Source organism: Panicum virgatum, chromosome 3N, assembly GCF_016808335.1.
Source record: "Panicum virgatum strain AP13 chromosome 3N, P.virgatum_v5, whole genome shotgun sequence".
Taxonomy (NCBI): Eukaryota; Viridiplantae; Streptophyta; class Magnoliopsida; order Poales; family Poaceae; genus Panicum; species Panicum virgatum.
In genome coordinates, this window is record NC_053147.1 from 57,456,465 (window position 1) to 57,477,076 (window position 20,612).

The 20,612-nt window shown below is 49.4% G+C and overlaps 1 protein-coding gene and 1 pseudogene across 1 annotated transcript; one reads left to right on the forward strand and one right to left on the reverse strand.

Annotated features, from left to right (window-relative positions):
- Positions 1-376: 376 nt before the first annotated feature.
- On the reverse strand, positions 377-3,144 carry LOC120666287 (annotated as a pseudogene).
- An 80-nt stretch (positions 3,145-3,224) lies between these two features.
- Positions 3,225-5,648, forward strand: LOC120666288 (scarecrow-like protein 34). The gene has a single exon (XM_039946104.1). The coding sequence runs from the start codon at positions 3,552-3,554 to the stop codon at positions 5,571-5,573; it is 2,022 nt and encodes a 673-aa protein (XP_039802038.1). The 5' UTR covers positions 3,225-3,551; the 3' UTR covers positions 5,574-5,648.
- The last annotated feature ends 14,964 nt before the right edge of the window (positions 5,649-20,612 follow it).

Sequence of the window (20,612 nt, forward strand, 5' to 3'; positions counted from 1 at the left end):
TTTCTCATTAAATCCTCACCCAAATAGTATTGTAGTAAGCATATACTATGTTAACAATGGAGAAATAAAAGCACATTTATGTATTTCTAAATCAACCACTTCTACTTTAATGTTGTCACTGCCCCAGAATATAGCTGGGGCTGATCCAGTAGTTCTTTCAGATTTTAGTTGTAATTTCTAAATCTATAGAATATCTTATTACAAGTACTAATTGTTGATTAACACATTATATTAGAAAAAGATTAAATTTGTAGGAACTCTCAGATAAAAGGGAAACATCTGCCATCCATTTCATAGGATCCAACAACAATAGCCATACGATCAATTTGTTTTCTAACAATTACACAACTGAAACATTATGAAATAAAACTTAAAATAAGTCCCTAAATTTACATATAAGTTATTTGCCATGCCAATACGAAAGGTCTGAAATACAGGTCTGGCAGATCTTGAATAAATTCAAGAAAATACGAATACACATGTCAAGTTGAGGTCTTGCAACCTAGATGGATATGTTGAGTTATACTCAGTTCCTAATAGCTAATCTATGTAATCATTAAGTTTACATGAAAATTACCCACCTTACGTCATTGCTTAGAATAAACAAAAAATTTACCTCAAGCCTACATCCAAATTACCAACATATACTTGCTCACCCAGAATGCATGGATGAAGAAAAAGATGCAGCTATACATGTATGAGAATGAGATAGCATCATGTAGCTGCAGCCCATGTTGACATGGCATAGAGTATGCGTCCCTTCCACCCCGGCAGGAGCCAGTGTTGATCTTCATCAATGACAAAGTTTGTGTGGTAGCCTTCCTTGACCCTGTTACTCAAACACTCGACTGTACTAGGATTCAACGGCAACTGCCTCAGTCCCACCCTGCTGCATCGCACCTGCCATTGCCTATATGTCTCAGGGCGCTCTACCCTCCTCGATCCCTCGCATGCGATGGCGTTCAAGGCACACCGTCCCAAGAACTCCTGCTCAACCACCAAGCGTTCGGCACTGTCCCGTGGCGCTATGGTGTCCATCATGTCGAACATGGCAGAGTAGTAGAACAGAGCCTCCCGGAACCGCGTCAGGAAGAATGGCGCGTTGTATGAGCTGTTCTCAACGCAGAGGACGAACACATCTGGCCGCATCTTCTGGATGTTTGCGAGGACCATGTCCCTGGGGCTGGGGCTCTCTATGTCGTCGACGACGCCCTCGTCCATCAGCTTCCCAAAATGGAACATGCCATTGACGACGAGCACCTCCTCTGGTTCTATGTTGAGGTCCTCCGCAGAAACCATCTCCCACTTGGTGGCAACGATGCCGTGGAACTTGAACGGGACGCCACGCGCGCTTGCGGGCGAAGTCACTGAGCCGGCACCCGGTCTCCTTGATCCGAGCAGCCGGATGGAACCCAGGCTGGGGGAAGTCGATGCCGGTGATCCTCACCTCCGGCGGTCCACCCTCCGAAGCAGCCCAGGCACCCAGCAAGAGCAGCCAACGGAAGCCGAGATGCACGCCGTAGTCCACAATGTGCACCTTCTTCCTCCCTGCGACGGCCTTTGTGATGGCCATATAGGAGAACTTGAACGCTACCATTCCGAAGCAGCAAACTTGCATGGACAGCAGGTAGGCCTTGAGGACCTCGACGCAGGTGCGCTGTGGCGGCTTACTATTTGCCACGCCCGAGCCGGCTAGCCGTAGCTCGAGACCCTCAGCAAAGCATTGTGCCAGCCTCTGCGAGGCGTCCCCCGTCGGCGAGGAGCGCTGGTTGATCTGCCGCAGCAGCTCGGTTGCGTTGAGGTGGTTGCCAGCGGACACGGCCTCTGCGCAGTGGATGAGCAAGGTGCGCAAGTCCACTGCCTCGTTGCTGCTGCTCCTCCTCTGCCTCCGCTGTGACGACTTGGATTTCTCCTCCTCTGCCTCGGCACCACCACCAGGCACGCTGCTGGGGCCATGCTTTTTCTGCATAGCCACCTCATACCCTTTGAGGATTACGCCTTGGGCCACCTCGCCGGTGGTTCCCTCCGGCTCAGGCGCCGTCAGCTTGGCGGCGCTTATCACATCAGCAGCCTCGGCCTCCAAGGCGTCATCTTCCCAGTCCCAGCTGTACCAGTTCTTCTTCTTGCTGCCTCTGCCATCGTTGTTTGTGGCTGGCAAGAACTTGCTGGCCTCTTCCATGCCCTTGAGGAACGCCAAGTTGAGCATGATGTCCATGCTTATGACCCTGCCTCCAACTCCAACAGCAGCAGCAGGTACGCGCCCCTCCTCTGCCCCATCCTGGAGATGGAAGCAGCAGGAGCTCTGCCTCTGCTGGAGTCCTGCACTGGACGACGACGACAGGAGAAGCTGGGAGAGTTCCTCTGGGTTGTAGGGCCAGGTGGTGTTGACGTCACCATAGGCCGGCGCGAGCATGAAGGTGTCGCTTCCAGTGGTGTTGGTGGTGGCCGAGCCGAAACAGAGGAGTCGATGTCGATGGTAGTGTTGCCGTGAGAAGAGGAAGACGCAGCGGAGCCCGAGAGTATCTATCTGGGGGGTAGTACTGGTACAGGATGTCATCGTCTTCGCTATCGTCCTCCATGAGCATGCGCCTGATGAAAGGGAGCACCACGTCGTCCGACCAGGCTGGGTCCTCGCCGTCTCCTACGGAGTCGGAGTGGGGCGTCGGAGGCAGGTCGAGGAAGACGGAGGGGGAGAAGGGCTCGTTGGGGTCGCCTGGATCCTCCGGCGTTGCTGCCATGAACAACTCCAGCCTCCAGCTGGTTGGCCGGTAACGTCGGTACGGTTGAAGCTTTGGCAGGCGAATGATATCGTAATCTACTGCCATAGTGTAGTACTGGTATCTATCCATTGTCGAGGTAGCTAGGTATGCCATTGGTGTGTGGGTGGGCGCACCAAAATCAGAGCTTTAAAAATGGATGTGGTAAACTGCAGAGGGGGTAGGACGCCGCCTGGGTGGAACGTGACGGAATGGCAAGCGAAAAAGAAGGCTCCGGGAAGGCGCTGGCGCTGGCAGGTGCGACTGTGACCTCACACACACTTCCATTCCATCTGTATGTCCTCAATATCTTCTGTTTTACACAACTTCAAGGCCAAAAAGCGAGTCCAAAAATTAAATGACATGTCGAGATGTTGATGGAACTCGATCCAGGACAATTTTCTTTCTGAGCACTGAGTCACTGAAATACATAATTGTGCACTTCTGACTTTGTTCCATATGCATGCACGCATGCATCTAGAGCAAAACCCCGTGTAGGAGAATACACAAAGACTATCCTGTGACTTCACCACCATAACATAAGCCGCCTAGAATGCCCTTCCCCTGTTTTTTCGCTCGCATTGATATTGACTGCAGCTTTGAATAAAAGGTCCATCTGATCGAAGCTCTGATATTTATGCATGCATCCAGGCGGGCTGCCATGGCATCTGCTCTCTTTGATCCCTTCCATCCATGTTTCCTCCAAAGAACATCGTCACCAGTGACTGAATTGCCGTGCGCAATCGCCGGCGGCCAGCCCAAAGATTTCATTTTTATTGCCCGCCGCCGCCGGCCATGGCCGCGGCGTCGGAGGACCTCACCGACCCTGAGCCGTTCTCCCCATCCGTGTTTCTCAACCTGTCCCCGACGACACCCCCGCCTGCTCCGAGCCCCAAGAACGATGATCTCGTGCTCCCCTTGATCTCACGAATGCTCATGGCGGAGGACACCGACGACAACTTCTTGTACCAGCGGCAGCACCCCGACGACACCGCGCTACTCCAAGCCCAGCAGACCTTTGCCGATATTCTCTCCGACGCCTCCAGCAGTGCATCCACAAAATCCTCCGGTTCTGCTTCCGCTGTCCCATTTACCTTCGCCATATCGCCGCCCTCCTCTGACGCCCCCGCCGCGTTCGCCAGCACCACCTGCTGCTGGCCCTACGATCCAGCCGAGCTTTCCCGGCTGCTTCTTTCCAGGACACACCCTAACATGACCATGCCGCCTCCTGCTGACGTCGACGAAGACGACGGGGAACACGACTCTAGCTGCTTCTTGAGTGATCAGAACAGCAGGGTAAAGGTAAACATGGAGATGCTCAACCAGGCGTTCCTCAAGGGCATGGAAGAGGCCAGCAAGTTCTTGCCCACCACCACCACCAACGATAACAACCTGATGCAAGACAGTTGCGATGGCAGAGGCAGGGGCAGCAAGAAGAAGCGGCACAATCGGGGGGATCAGGATGATGTTGACGCCTTGGAGGCTGAGGCCGGCAGGAGAAGCAAGCTGATGGCGCCTGAGGAATCCGGCGAGGTTGCCGACGGCGTATTTCTCAAAGGGTATGAGGTGTCCCTGGAGAAAATGCACGGCCTGAGCATCAGCGGCAGCAGTTTGCCTGTTGCTCGTCGTGAGGAGGAGGAGAGAGCCAAGTCGCAGAGGAGCAACAGCAACGAGGCAGTGGACCTACGCACTTTGCTCACCCACTGCGCAGAGGCCGTGTCCGCAGGCAACCACCTCAGCGCGACGGCGCTGCTGCGGCAGATAAAGCAGCGCTCGTCACCAAGCGGAGACGCCTCGCAAAGGCTGGCACACTGCTTCGCCCAGGGACTCGAGCTGCGGCTGGCTGGCATGGGCGCGGCGGCGAAGCCAAAGCGCACCTCGGCGATCGACCACCTCAGGGCCTACCAGCTGCACCTTCAGGTTTGCTCCTTCAGAATGGTGGCGTTCAAGTTCTCCCACATGGCCATCACCAGGGCCGTCGCGGGGAGGAAGAAGGTGCACATCGTGGACTACGGTGAGCATCGCGGCTTCCAGTGGCCACTCTTGCTGGACGCCTTGGCTACTCGGGAGGGTGGGCCGCCGGAGGTGAGGATCACCGGCATCACCTTCCCCTACCCTGGGTTCCGTCCGGCTGCTCGGATCAAGGAGACCGAGCGCCGCCTCAGTGACTTCGCCCGCCAGCGTGGCATCCCCTTCAGGTTCCGCAGCATCGTGTCGGCCAGGTGGGAGACCATATCTGCCGAGGACCTTGTCATGGAGCCAGACGAGGTGCTCGTCGTCAATGGTCTCTTCTATTTCGGGAAGCTCATGGATGAGGGCGTCGACGACATAGACAGCCCAAGCCCAAGGGACATGGTCCTCGGCAACATCAGCAAGATGCGGCCAGACGTGTTCATCCTCTGCGTCGAGAACAGCTCGCAAAACGCGCCCTTCTTCGTGACACGGTTCCGGGAGACTCTATTCTACTACTCTGCAATGTTCGACATGATGGATTCAACCGCCCCGCGGGACTGCGCGGAACGCATGCTGGTCGAGGAGATCTTTGGACACTGGGCCATGGACGCCATCGCCTACGAGGGCTCCGATAGGGTGCTGCGGCCTGAGACGTACAAACAATGGCAGACGCGGAGCAACCGGGCGGGGCTCAGGCAGCTGCCATTGGATCCTGATACGGTCAGGTATTTGAGCAAGAGGGTCAAGGAGGGCTACCACAATGATTTTGTGATTGATGTGGATCAACAGTGGCTGCTGCAGGGGTGGAAGGGACGCATACTCTGTGCCATGTCCACATGGGTTGCAGATGATGATGCTATATGATCATGAGTTTCGATGCTTGCCCTGTAATTTGTCGATGGTTTCTTTTAAAACAAGTGAGGATGCTTCGATTGGCAATTGAGAAATAAGAACAAAATTTTCATAAAAAAATCATTCTTGCTTATACTCCAACATAAATCAATATATATAAATGAACTAACAAGAAAATGTTCGACTTGGATATGAGTGATAAGTCATACTACAAATTCCAATTAAACATATGAATAAACTGAGTTAAGCTCCTCACAGTAGAACCTATGACCTATCTATATCCAAGTTTAACTCTCTGACTTGGTACAGATGTCGTATTTTTTGGATTTATTTAGGTATTAATGACGTTGTCCGCGGCCTTGCTATTTCACGGTCGGCCGTTGGAACCGAGTTGAGCGGTCAATCCGACAGCGGTATCTTATCTTCACGTGCGCGTGTTCCCCCTCTTCGCTCGCTACTCCTGCTGCTATGCATGTCATTCCTCATAGTTTAATTGTTTGCCTTTTAGCCTCGCCGGTAGAAAAGACTACACAATTCATCATTGTTTTTTTTTTATTGTTGGCATCGCTGGCTGCAAAGTTAAGGTTCATGCCATCCATGCAATCCCGTGAAGCTGTAGCATTTCTTTTTCTCTTTTTATAATATACTCCATATAATGCAAAATAATTTATAGATGTGAATAATACATATAAATTTATATAATACATAAAATATGTATGAATATTTTACACAATACAAAGGTTTACATATAAACAAAAAAAGAAGGTTTTTCTACACACACGATAATTATGTACAAAACTTTCTATGAAAAATTATGATACTTCTAGCCATTCAATGTCTTCAGGTGATGTTTGGGTAATAGGATACGAGGGTGGGATAGGGATTGGAGGTAGGGATTGTGAGGGGGTTGAATAGTGCTATCCCTATCTCACATCTCCTGTCCCATTAGCCAAACAAACCCTCAGAAGTTATGCAAAATATCTTATCATTGACTTATGGTCATAACTTTTCTATACAGAGTTTTAGGCAACTAAAACACACAAAATTTATCATGTGTAAATTTATACCCACAACTTATCCGCCTGTTCTAACCTTCGCGTGTAATTCGTTTCCTTTGTTTGGGGATCGAACCTAAGACCCCAACAGAGGCACCCACCCGTGTTCTTAGCTCGAAAATCACCTTACGATGGCTCCACAAAGAAAGAAAACCACCAACCTGGGCGCTCATGACGACGAAGGTTCAAACCTTCACGAGGTCCCCGTAGGACAATCTCCTCCAATCGAACCAACTCCAGCACAGCTGGCTGAGAAAGAAAAGCGCACTCAAGCCGAATGCACTCAAAAAGCCAAGGGGCTTCTGACTCCAAACACGAGTCGAAGCCAAGAAACCTTCGGTTAAAAATCAAGGAGATGACGAGTAAAACAAAATACATATTACCCAAGTCTTGTGAGCAAGACTGCAAGGGAGGGGGAGACGCTTTCGCACAATATTGCAGTCTTCCTCCCAGAAGACTTGTCTGGGAGGGGGAGACGCAATCCAAAAAAAAAACCCCGAAGATCAAACAAGCCATCATGAAGGATGGAACACATTCGAAGTCAAACCATCACGAAGGATGGAACACATTCGAAGTCAAACCATCACGAAGGATGGAACACATTCGAAGTCAAACCATCACGAAGGATGGAACACATTCGTAGTCAAACCATCACGAAGGATGGAACACATTCGAAATCAAGCCATCGCGAAGGATGAGATAAATATGCTGTATCGCAGAACAAATCCCATCACCTGCTAAGTCATCACAAAGGATAAGGCAAGCAGAAACAAGTCTTTACAAGAACCAGCTGACAATCGCTTAATTACAAGCTTCGGCCATGCGATTGCAAAAATTCCACAACACTGGCACCAGGGTTAGCAAAACTAAACTGCTCCCAGTCCCAACCACTCGCAACAATATCACCGTCATGAATTCGCAGAGGACAGACAACCAAGGCAGGTCCGACACAAACGATAGCCTAAACAAAGTAGCAGCAGCTTGTCACTTCCAAAAGCTTTTAGAAACATACTCTCTACCCCTTGGGACCCAATCTACACCTGAGTTTCTCCGTCGACGGAGTCCTTCGGTGGACTGGCTCCAGAACATCCGCCGACATCCTCAGGATGCAACCCCTCCTCCACGATGTCCTTAGCCGCTTCCCGAGCCCGCTTCGCCTACAAAAATCGCAAAAACAATCATTAACATATCCCTCTACAAGGAGTCTATACTGCAAAAAAAAAACACTGACAGCTTCTAGCCTCTGCTGAGCGGCTTCACGAACAATCTCCCGACCAGAAACCTTCCAAAATTTGCGAAGGAAAGACTTCTTTACAGCCTGGATCTTCGCGATGTCTTCGACAAGATCCGAAGGTTCCGGGAAGACATAGTCCCGAGCACCAATCCTCTCAAGCTCCGGGCAATCTTCGTGGGCAAGAATGGCCAAAACACTCTCGCAGGCAACGACTGCGGTGTTGTCCGACACACTCGTCAAAATTTGGCCAAGATCTTCAAATTCACTCTGCAGCCAGTCAAGAAGCCCTGACGCGCCACCTTCGGAGTCTTCCGGGAAAGGCGAGGGCTCAGCACCAAAAGATGCCAAAGCCCTGCGGTATTCTTCGCGGATGGCCGTGCTCTTGCTCAAGATGTCTTGCGAAGCGGACTCCCACAGCGCGCGGTCCTCCTCAACCTCTTTCTCAAGATCAGAAATCTTGTCATTCTTCTTCTTGACATCAGCCTTGAGCTGGCGAACCTCTGTTTGAAGGTGGGTAACCTTCGCAGCATCCCTTTCTACCACACCTCGAAGGTTCTCAAGAACACCTTCGTCAAGACTTATCCTCTCTTGCATCTTCGAAATGATCTCTTCCTATTCTAGTACCTTTCCATTCAGAAGCTCATTCTCAGATTTCAAAGTAAACCGAAGGTTTTCCGAAGTTTCTCTTTCAGACTTCAGAATGCGAATATCTTCCATCAAGCGAGCCCTCTCAGTAGAATAGGACAGGAAATCGTGCTCGTCCTTCCTTGCGCTGCCAGCAACGGCGCGGCTAGCAAGCAGAGCCTGAAACAAAAACCAGCCTCAAAACCAAGTTCACAAAATCAAAAACAACTCAATGTTAAACAGCACAAACCTTCGCGCACAACGACACCGTGATACGACCAAGGCTGCTGGTCCCATAAACTCCCAAACTCTTCATAAATCCTGCACTCACCAAAGCACATGACAAAACCACACAACACGCAGGAGCAAAAAGGAAACAAGGCTAGAGTGACGTACCCCCAGCATCAAAATTCTCGACATCCTCGGGAAGAGCAGGCTGGCTCACAGACGCGACTCCAGCAGTCTCAGCCTATGAAGGTTCTAGCCCCAGCAAATCCCCAAGCTCCTTCATCATGCTCGCAACATCTACTTCAAGTGGATACCGAAGATAAGGGTCAGAATCAGGCCTTTGGAAAGCAAGGCATTTAGAGATCGAGAAGGTACCTAGATCAGAAAAACGATCTCTCACTTCAACCACATGGTCGTCACCCCCCGTCGTCCTTTGAACCTCACCACCTTTGCCGGTCCGCAAACCAACCGGATCGCTAGGGGCTACCACGAAATCATTCCTCCCATCAGCACCATCGGCTACTCCAGTAGGAACCTCTTCCCCTCCCTCCCCTTCACCACCCTTCTCCGGGGATGAAGCCTTTTCAAGCAAACACTGAGAGGGGTGCTCCACTCTTCTATGGGGCGGAACATCCACCAGAACCGAAGGTGCGTCATCATCGCTATCCTCGTCCAGAAGGTTCACAACCCGAAGAGAAGGTTTGACCACCTTCTGCACCGCCGTCAAAACAGCACCTACAGTATCTGCCTCTGCACGGAACGAACCAAATTGATCAAGATAAAGGTGAACCCTCTCACCAGTGCGCGAGCGCCAGGGAACGTTACTCTCTGTAGCGCGAAGCTCCTGCATAAAAGCTTCGCTACCCAAATTCTCTTTATCAATATGAAAAGAGTAACCGCAAGGAAAGATACCTTTCCCTCTAGACTCTCTCGCCGTGCCCGCCGCAGGCCTGTTCGTGGAGACACGCGAAGGTCTCTCAGAAGCCACCTTTGGTGCCTTCGAAGACTGAGCAGCAACGGGCTCGCCCTTCTTGGCCTTCTTGGCGATCGGACCTTCGGACGGCCTGGTAGAGGGAGAAGAGGTGCCGGCCCCTCTCTTCCTCTCACGAGGAGCTTCGCGGGGACCATACACAACACCCATCTTCAGAAAACTCCGGTTCACCCTAATCCTCTCGGAGCAAACAGCTTCAAACGAATCACGCTCCTTCGCCAAATAAGGTCCGGCAATAACAACTACCTCTTGCTCGGCCTCCTCGACGATCATATCGTCAGAAACACCTTTGGGCTTCCGCAAGGGAAAATCTGGGAAAGGAAGTTGGTCACTCAGACCAGCAACCCGAATCTTCGAAAAAGTCCCCGGTAACCAATCCCTTGACAACGGCCAAACCTTCGCGGCAAGATATTCTTCAATTAGGTCGCGACCGCTCACGACGCGCGCTGCAGAAGTAAATGCAGAGCAACACTCCTTGTAGCCAGCCGCCGTCCTCCGGAAGTCTGCCTTCGTAATGTGCCTGAACTCAGCAACCTTCGCGGCAAGGGGATAGGATACCCTCTCTGAAGGATCGGCACCAGGAAAACCAATCTTGGCATAAAACCAGTATTGCTCCCAATCATCTTCCCATTTGTTTTTCTGGCAAAAAGACAGCTCTATCCTTTCAATCCCTTGGGTCCTGTTAGTTCTTCGTGGATGGAACGAACAACACCCACTCTGAGCAGAAAACACCTGCGGATCCTCTTCAAAAGAAACCTTCCGCGTCTGAGGATGCATCTCGTAGAGCCTACAAAAAGCATCCATGCTAACTGGCCCCTCGAAGGTTTTAACTGCCCAGAAAAACATCGATAACTGCACGATAGCGTTGGGGGTAAGGTGGTGCATCCGAAGCCCAAACCGGGCCAAGATCTTCGGAAAAATGGGGTCCAGCGGAAAACGAAGACCAGCAGCAAAGAAATCCCTAAACACCACGCACTCTCCATCGCGAGGGTCCGGTGTAACCTCTTCTCCAGGAGCACGACAAACTCCGGGACCAAAATAACCCTTCTGCTCATAACTCTCGACCAACTCCTGGGTTGCCCAAGACTGACCAAAAATAAGAGTAGGAGGGGGCTTCTCCCGTGATCCCATCAAATCCGAAGGATCAGCCTCTACGTTGGCCAAATCCTCCTCCCCCTCCGACAACTGCCTTCTCTCTTCCTCCGAAGGTTCTATATCCTCGGATCCAATGGGCCTGGCAGTAAGCTTCAACCGAGCCATTCCTAAACAAACTAAATACTTAGTAACAAGCAGAATCTCGAAGGTCCCAGCAAAAGGCGGAAACGACAACTTACAAAGGCTTAGCAGAAAACTCCTTCTCTTTCCACAAACGCTGCGAAGAATGGGTCGCAATGGGTCGCTTTCACGGCCCGAAGGATGGGGACCAATCAAAAAGCGCCGCGTGTCAAAGTCGACAGGCGAGAGAAAGTTCGTAAAAAACTAAAGCGTGAAAGCGACACCTCCCCCCCGGCCCCTTTTATAGGGGGTAACTTCGCACTGTTCATTCAGCGGTAAAATCGAGAAGAAGTCAAAACGACCGCAAATCATAACGCGACACGTGTAACATAACACCTTCGGGTATCGCCCACCTCCGGCCTTCGGGGGAGACGCTTTCGTATTGATGTCTTAACTGATCTTTGTCTTTTTCGAGGGTTCGGCCGGCCGGAGTCGGACCTCGCCCGCGAGGGGCTACTGTTGGGGATCGCCCCCCTCGCGAAGGTGGGATCACCCGAAGGTGTGCCGAAGGTCCACCAAAGTGACGAAGCATCGGAGAGCTCGTCGAGACCTGGCGCCGAAGATGATGCCTTGACCTTCGGGTTGCCTCGGGCACCGCGAAGGTCCACCGAAGATTAGCGAAAATGACGAAGGTCGCCACTGAAGGACGCCCCGCACTACGGAGTCCGAAGGTTCCGGCGATCGCTCAGAGTCATGCGCACAAAGATCATGACGGGAACCTTCGGGCATGGACTACAACTCAAAAGTGGCAAATCATGAAGGCAACTCCATACGAAGCCTGTCCAAGGCTACCACCGAAGGTACCCGGAGGGCAAGAAACACGTGATCCGAGTAGGAGTATTCAAGTCGGACTGTCCAACCTAGGGAAATTACCAAATACCCCTGTTGTAATCTCTAAACCTTCGTGAGGACCGGAAGGGCATTTCTGGAATGATGTAATAAGGTTGGGGGTATAAATACCCCCCTACCCAACGTTGTACGGATTGGATGATATTGCATGACAATTAATGCAATGACTATTGCGTAATATCTCTCCGCCTGTTCTAACCTTTGCCTATAATTCGTTTCCTTTGTTTGGGGATCGAACCTAAGACCCCAACATACATAAGATGTGAGATTGGAAAAAAGAAAAATAAATTTTGTTATAGCATATAAAAGAGTAATATATAGATAAATATGGAAAATAAAATAAACACAGAAAAAAGAATAGAATAGAGATGCAAAAAGAAGACGAAGAAAGTGCACGTGTGTGGAGCAGCCGAGCAGGAGGGCGTGCAATGAACGGAAACATCGCCAGACCTATCCACGTGAAACCGAGGATGTGTTATGGATGGAATCGTGTTGCCACGTCTACACACGAGAAGTTGCACGCTATCTGGTCAGATCGACCGCTAGATTGGTAGTCAGCGGTCGGGAGTCAAACTGATATTTCGCGTTGTCTGTCCAATGGTATGCAACATTTCTGTCAACGATGAGACACCTATGGTAACTTTGTCAATTTCGAGATATGTCATAACAAAGGTGATAATTTAGATGGAAAATTAGGAGTTATTTCAATTTGTTTTCATAAATATGTAAGTGGATGATTAAAATATAGATTAGAGGTTGTCTTATATTATTTTTTATGAAAAAAATCCAATTTACTCCACACTATGGACATATGTTGACATAACCCACTAAAATAATTTTTGGTTAGATTTACCCTTCCACCTATTTTAATTGGTCTAATCTACACTTTAGCAACTTTTTCTTTTTCTCTTCTCCGTGTATAAGTTGGGTTTTAAGCTCAAATTTTATGGGCTGATAGATAATATCATAACTAATTCTAGAAAAATAAATTAAAATTTATTATTATTCTTATTTTTATGAACAATTTTTGTTTCACTAATGTAGTACTTTGTGTATGCCTAACCTATAAAAAATAAATATGAAAAAAAATATTTCATATTATCTTATTATAATAGCAATGGTGATACTTTAGATGGAAATTATAGAGTTATTTTAATTTAGTTTTCATAAATGTATAAGTGGGCAATTCATATGTAGATTAGAGGTTATCTTATACTCCCTCTGTATTTTTTGTTTCACGTGGTTGACTTTTTTTTCAACAACTCTAATTATTCATCTTATTAAAAAAATATTATTAGTTATTATTTATTTTATTGTTACTTGTTTTACTATTAGATGCGGTTTGAGCATGGCCTATAATTTTACATGTTTGTATAAATTATTTGAAGAAGATGAGCCATCAAAGTTTTAGAAAAAAGTCAACCGCGTCAAATAAAAAAATACAGAGGGAGTATTATTTTCATAATAGCAAAGACATGCAATTCCTCAGAAAGTGGGCTTAAAATCTTAGTCTGCCAAATTCACCACCACCTGAATATAATTGTGCTGCTGCTTCTTTCGAACGAAAGCTGTGCTGCCGATGGAGATTTCCACAATGGAATTAGATTCAAGGCAGTTGTGGCTGCGAGAGTGAACGGCACCGAGCGAGGTCGCACGTCGTAGTCGCGTGCATCCATCTATTCGCTCCCGGCTGCTTTCAATTCCTTCCTGGAAGCTTCTGCTTGCTTTCCCTCAGCTCCCTCCCCTGTCTCAATCTCTATATATCTGTCCCCCTCCCTCCCGTCCGGCCCCGGCGTCATCGCGGAAACTCCGGTCCAGTCCAGCTCGCCATGACTGACCGCTAGCTGCGGAGACTCAGTTGTTTTATGCGTCCACCACATCATGCAATCCAGGCAGAGAGTAGCAGTAGGAATGCGTCGTCCTCATCCATCCGATCGGCACCGTTCCTACCTATCCATGATCGATGTCTTTTGCTTTTGTTTGTTTCCTCCCCCACACAGAACTGAGGCCTTGTTTGGTTCCAGGACTTTTTTTCATAAGTCCCTATCACATAAAAAAGAATCTTACTATTTTATAGTATTAAATAAAATCTGTTTATAAATGTTTTTTGACAGCTAAGTGCTAATTCGCGAGACGAATCCAATTAGCCTAATTAATTCATAATTTGCTACAGTGATGCTACAGTAACCATCTGCTAATCATAGATTAATATACCTCATTAGATTCGTCTCGCAATTTAGCCCCAGGGTTCTGCAGTTAGTTTTATAATTAACATTTATTTAATACTTCTAAATACTAAAAAGTTTCAGAGACTAAAAAAAGTCCCTGGAACCAAACAACGCCTGAGAACATCGTCTCGTCACCAGTGAGAGTGAATAGTTGTGCAGCAGGGGCGGAGGGCCTGCTATATCCCACTATGGCGCCCGCCATACGTAAAGCCTAACAAAATTTTTTATACCCTGTATTTCAGCACAGCCCAACAAGGCAAGAGGATTAGAGGAAGGAAGCAGGCGCCCGTGGCCTAACGCACAAACATGTGGAGGGTGGTGGCTCGCGGGATCCCGATGGGTAGGGGCCGGCTGGAGCTCGGCTGGGTGCACCGACACGTGGAGGGTAGGTAGAGCTCAACTGATGCAGTGCTGGCAAGTAGGGGCCGGTGTCGATAGGACGACGGCCAGAGCTCGGCTCGAGCAGCGCCGGATGGAGGGGCCTGGTGCACCGCCGGCTTGGGCGGGTGGCATCAATGAGTGGAGGGCGTGCAATGTGACGAAGCAGAGGGTGGCCGGAGCTTGGGCATGCAACGAGGCAAGGCAAAGGAAACGGAACGGCGAGGGGACAACATGATGGTGTGATGCGACAAGGGTCTTGGCAAGGGAGGCACTGGAGTGGAGCACGTGCCGGGGAAAGAGAAAGAAGAAGCAGTTGGATGGACTCACGGATGGAGAGCTCTCTATAGACCCCCTAGGCCTGGGGTGGAGAGCAAGATTTAGATGCCTCCTTGTTTTAGGGTCCCAAGTAGAGGGCTCGCTGGATTTAGTTTTTTTACTCCACCCTCTGAATTTAGAATAGGGAGTTTGATATAGAGGGTTTGCTAGAGTTGCTCTTAGAGCATCTCCAGCAATAATCTCCAAATCATAGCCCTCATATAGCTTTCGGGGGTTGGTCCCCATCTCATAGCCTCCAAATAATACATCCAAGTTCAGCAGAAGCCCTCATATTTAAGCTCTCATCCAAGTCTTGGGGGGCTGGTAGCGGGGCCCACGGATGGAGGGCTCCATGGAGGCCCCCCAGGTCTAGGGGGTGGACGGAGAGATTTGGAGGCCTCCCTAGTTTAGGGACTCAAATAGGAGGCCTACTGGAGTTGTTTTTCTTGATTTCACCCTTCAAATTTAGGGTAGGGGGCTTGATAGAGGGTTTGCTGGAATTGCTCTTAGAGCAACTTTAACGATAGTCCCCTAAATCAGACCCTATAAATGTTAAATGGGGGCTACCTCTATTTTTTAGTGGCTTCTAAATTTGTTTCAACTCCAGCAATGGTCCTCAATTCCAACATATAATAGAGGGCTCCCTAGAGACCCCCTAGGAACGGTGGGTGGAGGAGCGATTTTGGAGACCTCCTTAAAATAGAGGTTGAAGTAGAGGGTCTGCTGGAGTGCATTTTTTTGGCTTGACCTTCTAATAAAAACTTAGGATAGGGGGCTGTTCAGAGGGTCTGCTGGAGTTGCTCTTAGGCACTAACTTTGGACCAAAAAATTAGACCTTTTCATTTGACCAGCCCTTAAAATGTTCTAGCAAACCTTATATATATATTAATTTACTTCGATGCACAATTCTCACAATTTTATTTGTCAGATTAGAAGTAACCAGTAAATACTACTAGGCAAATATTATTTATTTATTACTAATATATCGTATCTGTGTGTTGCTACGGAACAACACAATAGGCCGGGCAGGGAGGCGAGCCCTAGCAATTGATAGACGACGAGAGCAACGCCAACATTGGCAGCAATCTCAGAACCAGCATTCGGTAATGCAATAGCTAGCAACGACGACAAGGCACGTAGCGGCAGTGCGGCCCACGCCGCTAATGTTATTCCCTTGGTTTATGCATGTGTTTTCGCAGCCATCGGTGTTGAAGCACACACACACCCCTCCAACGCAGGGCATCTCTGCAATGCATGCGTGCAGGAACACCATTTTGACGACAGACATGATCAAAAGACGATATCGCGTCATGCTTCTTGTTATTGCTGGGGCATGTACCGGAAATCATAACGACGACCAGGAGGACGACGGCAGCGGCGGCTGGTTGCAGAGAGATTCTTCCTTCCTGAAGGCTACATTGGTCGCTTGCTGTTTGGTGGAAATTGATACGTTGAAGAAGGAGCAGAAGGAAGTTATTTTGAAACCTTTAATTATTAAGGGGCTCAGGCAGAGGCCCCTCTCGCCTATCTTGTTTAATCTAGTGTAGATGTATTGACTAGAATGTTATAAAAGGCAACATATCAGGTGCAACATCCCGTTATAAAAAGCTGCTGTGGAGAACCTAATTGAAGGCCTAGCGGTATTATATTCAATCTTCTCCTCTTGGTATGGTAAGTTTGCAACATGCAGATGACACTATAATTTTATAGATAGAAAACTTTGAAAAGGCTAGAAACATGAAAGTGATCCTTTCTTGTTTTGATATGATTTCTGTAATGAGAACCAATTATAGTCAAATTAAAGTGAGCTTATTACTATGAACTTGGCGGAACAAGGGATAGTAGATGTTGCCATGTTGCTAGGGACTAGGGTATTTGGCTACCTTGTTGGAGCTTTTCCAATACAAATGTTTTGGGTATCCCTTTGCATTATCGATCAATGCAAACCGGCATTTAAGGGCAATTTTGGGTATAGTGTCCTAGGAATTCCAAAACTGAGAGACCTGTACAATCTCAAAAAGCCATAGCATGCACAAATTATCGGGCTTTACGCGCCTGCATGCATATGCACCCACGCCAAAAAAAAAAAAAGTGTTGTCTAAACTATGTCGCCATTGTAGTTCACACACCGAAAGACTAGAAGTAGTTCGATTTCACAGATACAAATTTATCTTCTACGACGGAGGTTGGTCGAATGGCGAAGGGCCTGACGGAGGAGGGCCGAACTGAGGAGGGGCAAACGGCGGAGGCCCGAACGGCAGTGCGAACGGCGGTTGTCCGGGGAACGTCGGTGACATTCCCGGCGACAACTCAGGCGTATTCGACGCCGCCGATTGATTCTGCAAAACAAAGTATATATTGCATTGAGGACAATAAGCAAGTTTGAAAAAGTTATAAGCTAAAACATATCGAATTTCTTAGAATTGTATAAGTGACTCTAAAGCATGATGTTTAGTAAACTACAATCTCTAGGTCCAAAGTGAGTCTAAGTCTGTACGATCTCTAGGTCTCAAATATTTGAAATAAAAGAACCAAGGTTGTCAAGTTGCTCACAGGAGGAGTTGCCGGAGCCGGAGCCGGAATCAGCGGGAACGCCATCGGAGGTAGTTGTTGACCCATCTGAACCGAAAAACCTTGAATGAAGGAGTACATCTAGGCCATCTGCTGCTGAACCTCGGCCTGTGCCCTCCTCGCCTCCTCCTCGCGTAACCTCCTCTCCTCAGCTATCGCCGCCTCGTGTGCCGCAGCTTGCGCCGCCATCTGGGCCTACATAATATTTTTTTATTGCAATGTTGCAATGGAAATCAAATTTATATACATATTGAATGAACGATGAATAAACCAAGATTTACCTCAAGTTCCTGTACTCGGAGCTCTGCCATGGATTGCCTTGGGCGTATGGGTAGGCCACTGTCCGTGGTCCTGGCTCGAATCTGGGAGAGAGTGGGGGTAGAGGCCGTGTCCAGGGTGCCCTTGCCTATAAAGTACCGGCCATGCTTCTTCCCTCCTCCCACCTTCATGATGAGCTCTCCGTTAAGGTCATGGGCACTCGGATCCCAGTCGGGCCCATGGACCTGCCTTCCCGCCTCAGTGTACATATGGCGAAGAGCGCGGTTCGCCGTGTACCTGCGGGCTGACACACGGCGAAGAGCGCGGTTCGCCGTGTGCTAGGGCTTGGCACACAGCGAAGAGCGCGGTTCGCCGTGTCTTTGTTCTTTGCCGTGTGTTTTCTTGTAGACACACGGCAAATCCTCTCTTTGCCGTGTGCCCGATAAAATGCACACGGCAAAGATTCTGGCACACGGCGAATTAGCGTTTTCCGGTAGTGTGCCGTCAGATTGATGTACATATCTTAGCTGCGAAGACAGACAACAATGGGTACAAGGGAAAGGCCGGGCCAGGCAAGTTGCACAGGCTAGGAAACTTGACATTTGTTTCTCTTATTTCATCTGGGTTAAAACAATCAATCTCTTGTGGTTCGGGATGGCTCTGTTTCTCGTGTGTTACGTAATGGAGTGTCCAATAGTGCAATTTGAATTTGGGCTTTTCGGGGCATGATCATTTTTTGCTTTTGCTGTAGACGGAGATGTACGCAGGTGCTCTTTTTTCAAGTGATCATGGACCAAGTTCAGCTGGTCGTTACGCTTAGTCTTTAGTTTGACATGTACAACTGATGCTTTGTATGACAATTTCAGTGAATGTCGTTGCTTTAGCCTGTCCTAGTGTTACCTGCCTACGATATGATTCTCGGATTGCCGCTAAAACTACCATTCACTAGTACATATGAAGGGGGAAGCACAGGGAGAGGTTGCCCACCCGCACTACTGTTCACCACTACTACCGCTGTAGCCCGCACCACTGGCCTCCACGCGCCGACATTCGCTCGAGGGTCCCATTTGCAGCCGGTTCCACCACTCGCTGCATGTGGCCACCATGCGGGTGTGTGGTGGCCAGTGGCAGATCCATGGGGTGCACGGGGCTCCAGCCCCCCCCCCCCCCCTCCCTAAAAAAACAACCATAAATGAAGAAGTGGAAGAAGAAAAAGAAGAAAAGGAGAGGTCGGAGGAAAAAGCCCCCCCCCCCCCCAAAAAAAATCTCCATGCTAGATCTACAACTACTAGTGGCAGCAAAGGAGCAGCGATAGCTAACCAAGTGCATGAACTAGCCGTGTGTTGGGTTCTGGGACTGGAGGGATGGATTGGCTCAGTCCCTCGTTTTGAGGATGGAACCAACCATTTTTTGTGTTTGGTTGTATGGGTTGAGTTCATCCTATTTTTTGTTTAGTTGGAAGGATTGGAAAAGAGGGATGGAGTGTAGTTATAACACCGTGGCTACAGTAACTAGCGGGCCCTACGTGTCAGCCACATATCCATCTCATCCTTATCTTCTTCTTCTCCACTCACGCCGCCGTCCGCCTCCACAACGGCCAGCGCCCGCCGGCCACCTTGCCTGCCCGCCACCGGCCTCCTCCACCCCGGTCTCCTCCGCCTTTACCAGATCCAGCCGCCGGCCGTGGCCTCCTCCGCCTTGCCCCGCGGCGCTCGCCGGCCCCGGCCTCCTCCGCCCGCCTCGGCCTCCGCCGTCCGCCATCGCCGCGGCCGGCCCCGCCTCCTCCTCCTCCCGCCGCCGTGGCTGGCCCGGCCTCCTCCGCCTTCCGTCGCGGCCGGCCCGCCTCCTCTGCCCGCCGCCGCGGCCCGCCCCGCGCGCCATGGCCCTGGCCTCCGCCGCCCGTCGACGTCACCTTGGCCTCCTCCGCCCGTCGCCTTCGCCGTCGCCGTGGCCGTCGCCCCGGCCTCGCCCAGTCGTCCGCCCGTCGCCCGCGGTGAAGAGTGAAGACGGAACCCAGACGGAGGAAACGGGGGTTGGACTCGTCCGCTGGATTTTGGCGGACGAGTCCGACCCGGATCTGAGCCGAATATTCCTCTCCGGGTCGGACCCAACCCCCTCCAACCTCCATCCAAACATCAGAAAAAGGGGTTCAACCCATCCGGGTTGGATCCTACCCTTCAACCAAACACACGGTAGGAGGTGGGGCTGCGTAGGAATATAATGGCGAAGAGTAGTGCCGTCTGATGGCGAGATGGTGTTGGGGAAAGTATGGGATGTAAACATGTTCGGTTGTTCCCTTCAGTTGGAGTTGTGAAAGAGTTGGAGTAGCAACCGATATACGGAAGACATTCCATTATATTAAATTATATATTGATGTGGACGTATTTATCATGGTCTCTTTGTTTCAAATTGGTCTGAAAGATCATTATAAAATCTACAATATATATTTTTTAAATTTTTCTGATATAATATATATATAACATGGTCAGTCTCGTTTAAATTTAGTCAGTTATTTTATATTATCTTTGAGAGTATATAGTAGATTTGGATAATTTTAGATAACAAAATAAAACTAATGACTGTTATTAATCAAAGAACTCTCACATTAGTCAAAGAAACAAAAATTATCTAACTGTATACATATATACCGCCGGACAAAGTTATAGCAGTTAGCATCTATCATATTTTACGAGATAATAATTAAAGAAGAAACACTACTAAGAAAAACATGGGCAAAATGACTCGATTGTAATAATTGTTGGTGATATGCCCAAGAGCCCATCATCACAATACGGTTTAAAGGCCCAAGTGGATATTGATCCAAGAGGGATTAGGGTTACTAATGGGCCTATGAGATAGAAACCCATTAGTACGCCCTATATATATGAGAGAGGGGCTAGGGGGGCGATGACCTGAGCCGCGCCACCTCCCTAGCCGCCGCCCCTCCCTCTCTCTCGGCCGCCGCCCTTGCCGTGCGTGCGGTGCTAGCACACCGACGCCCGGCGTTTCATCCCCGTACGTGTGGACTCCGTGGAGGCGCTG

What these genes read in the sequence shown, in the direction of transcription:
- LOC120666288 (XM_039946104.1), top strand. Translation starts at nt 3,552, where the DNA reads ATGGCCGCGGCGTCGGAGGACCTCACCGACCCTGAGCCGTTCTCCCCA.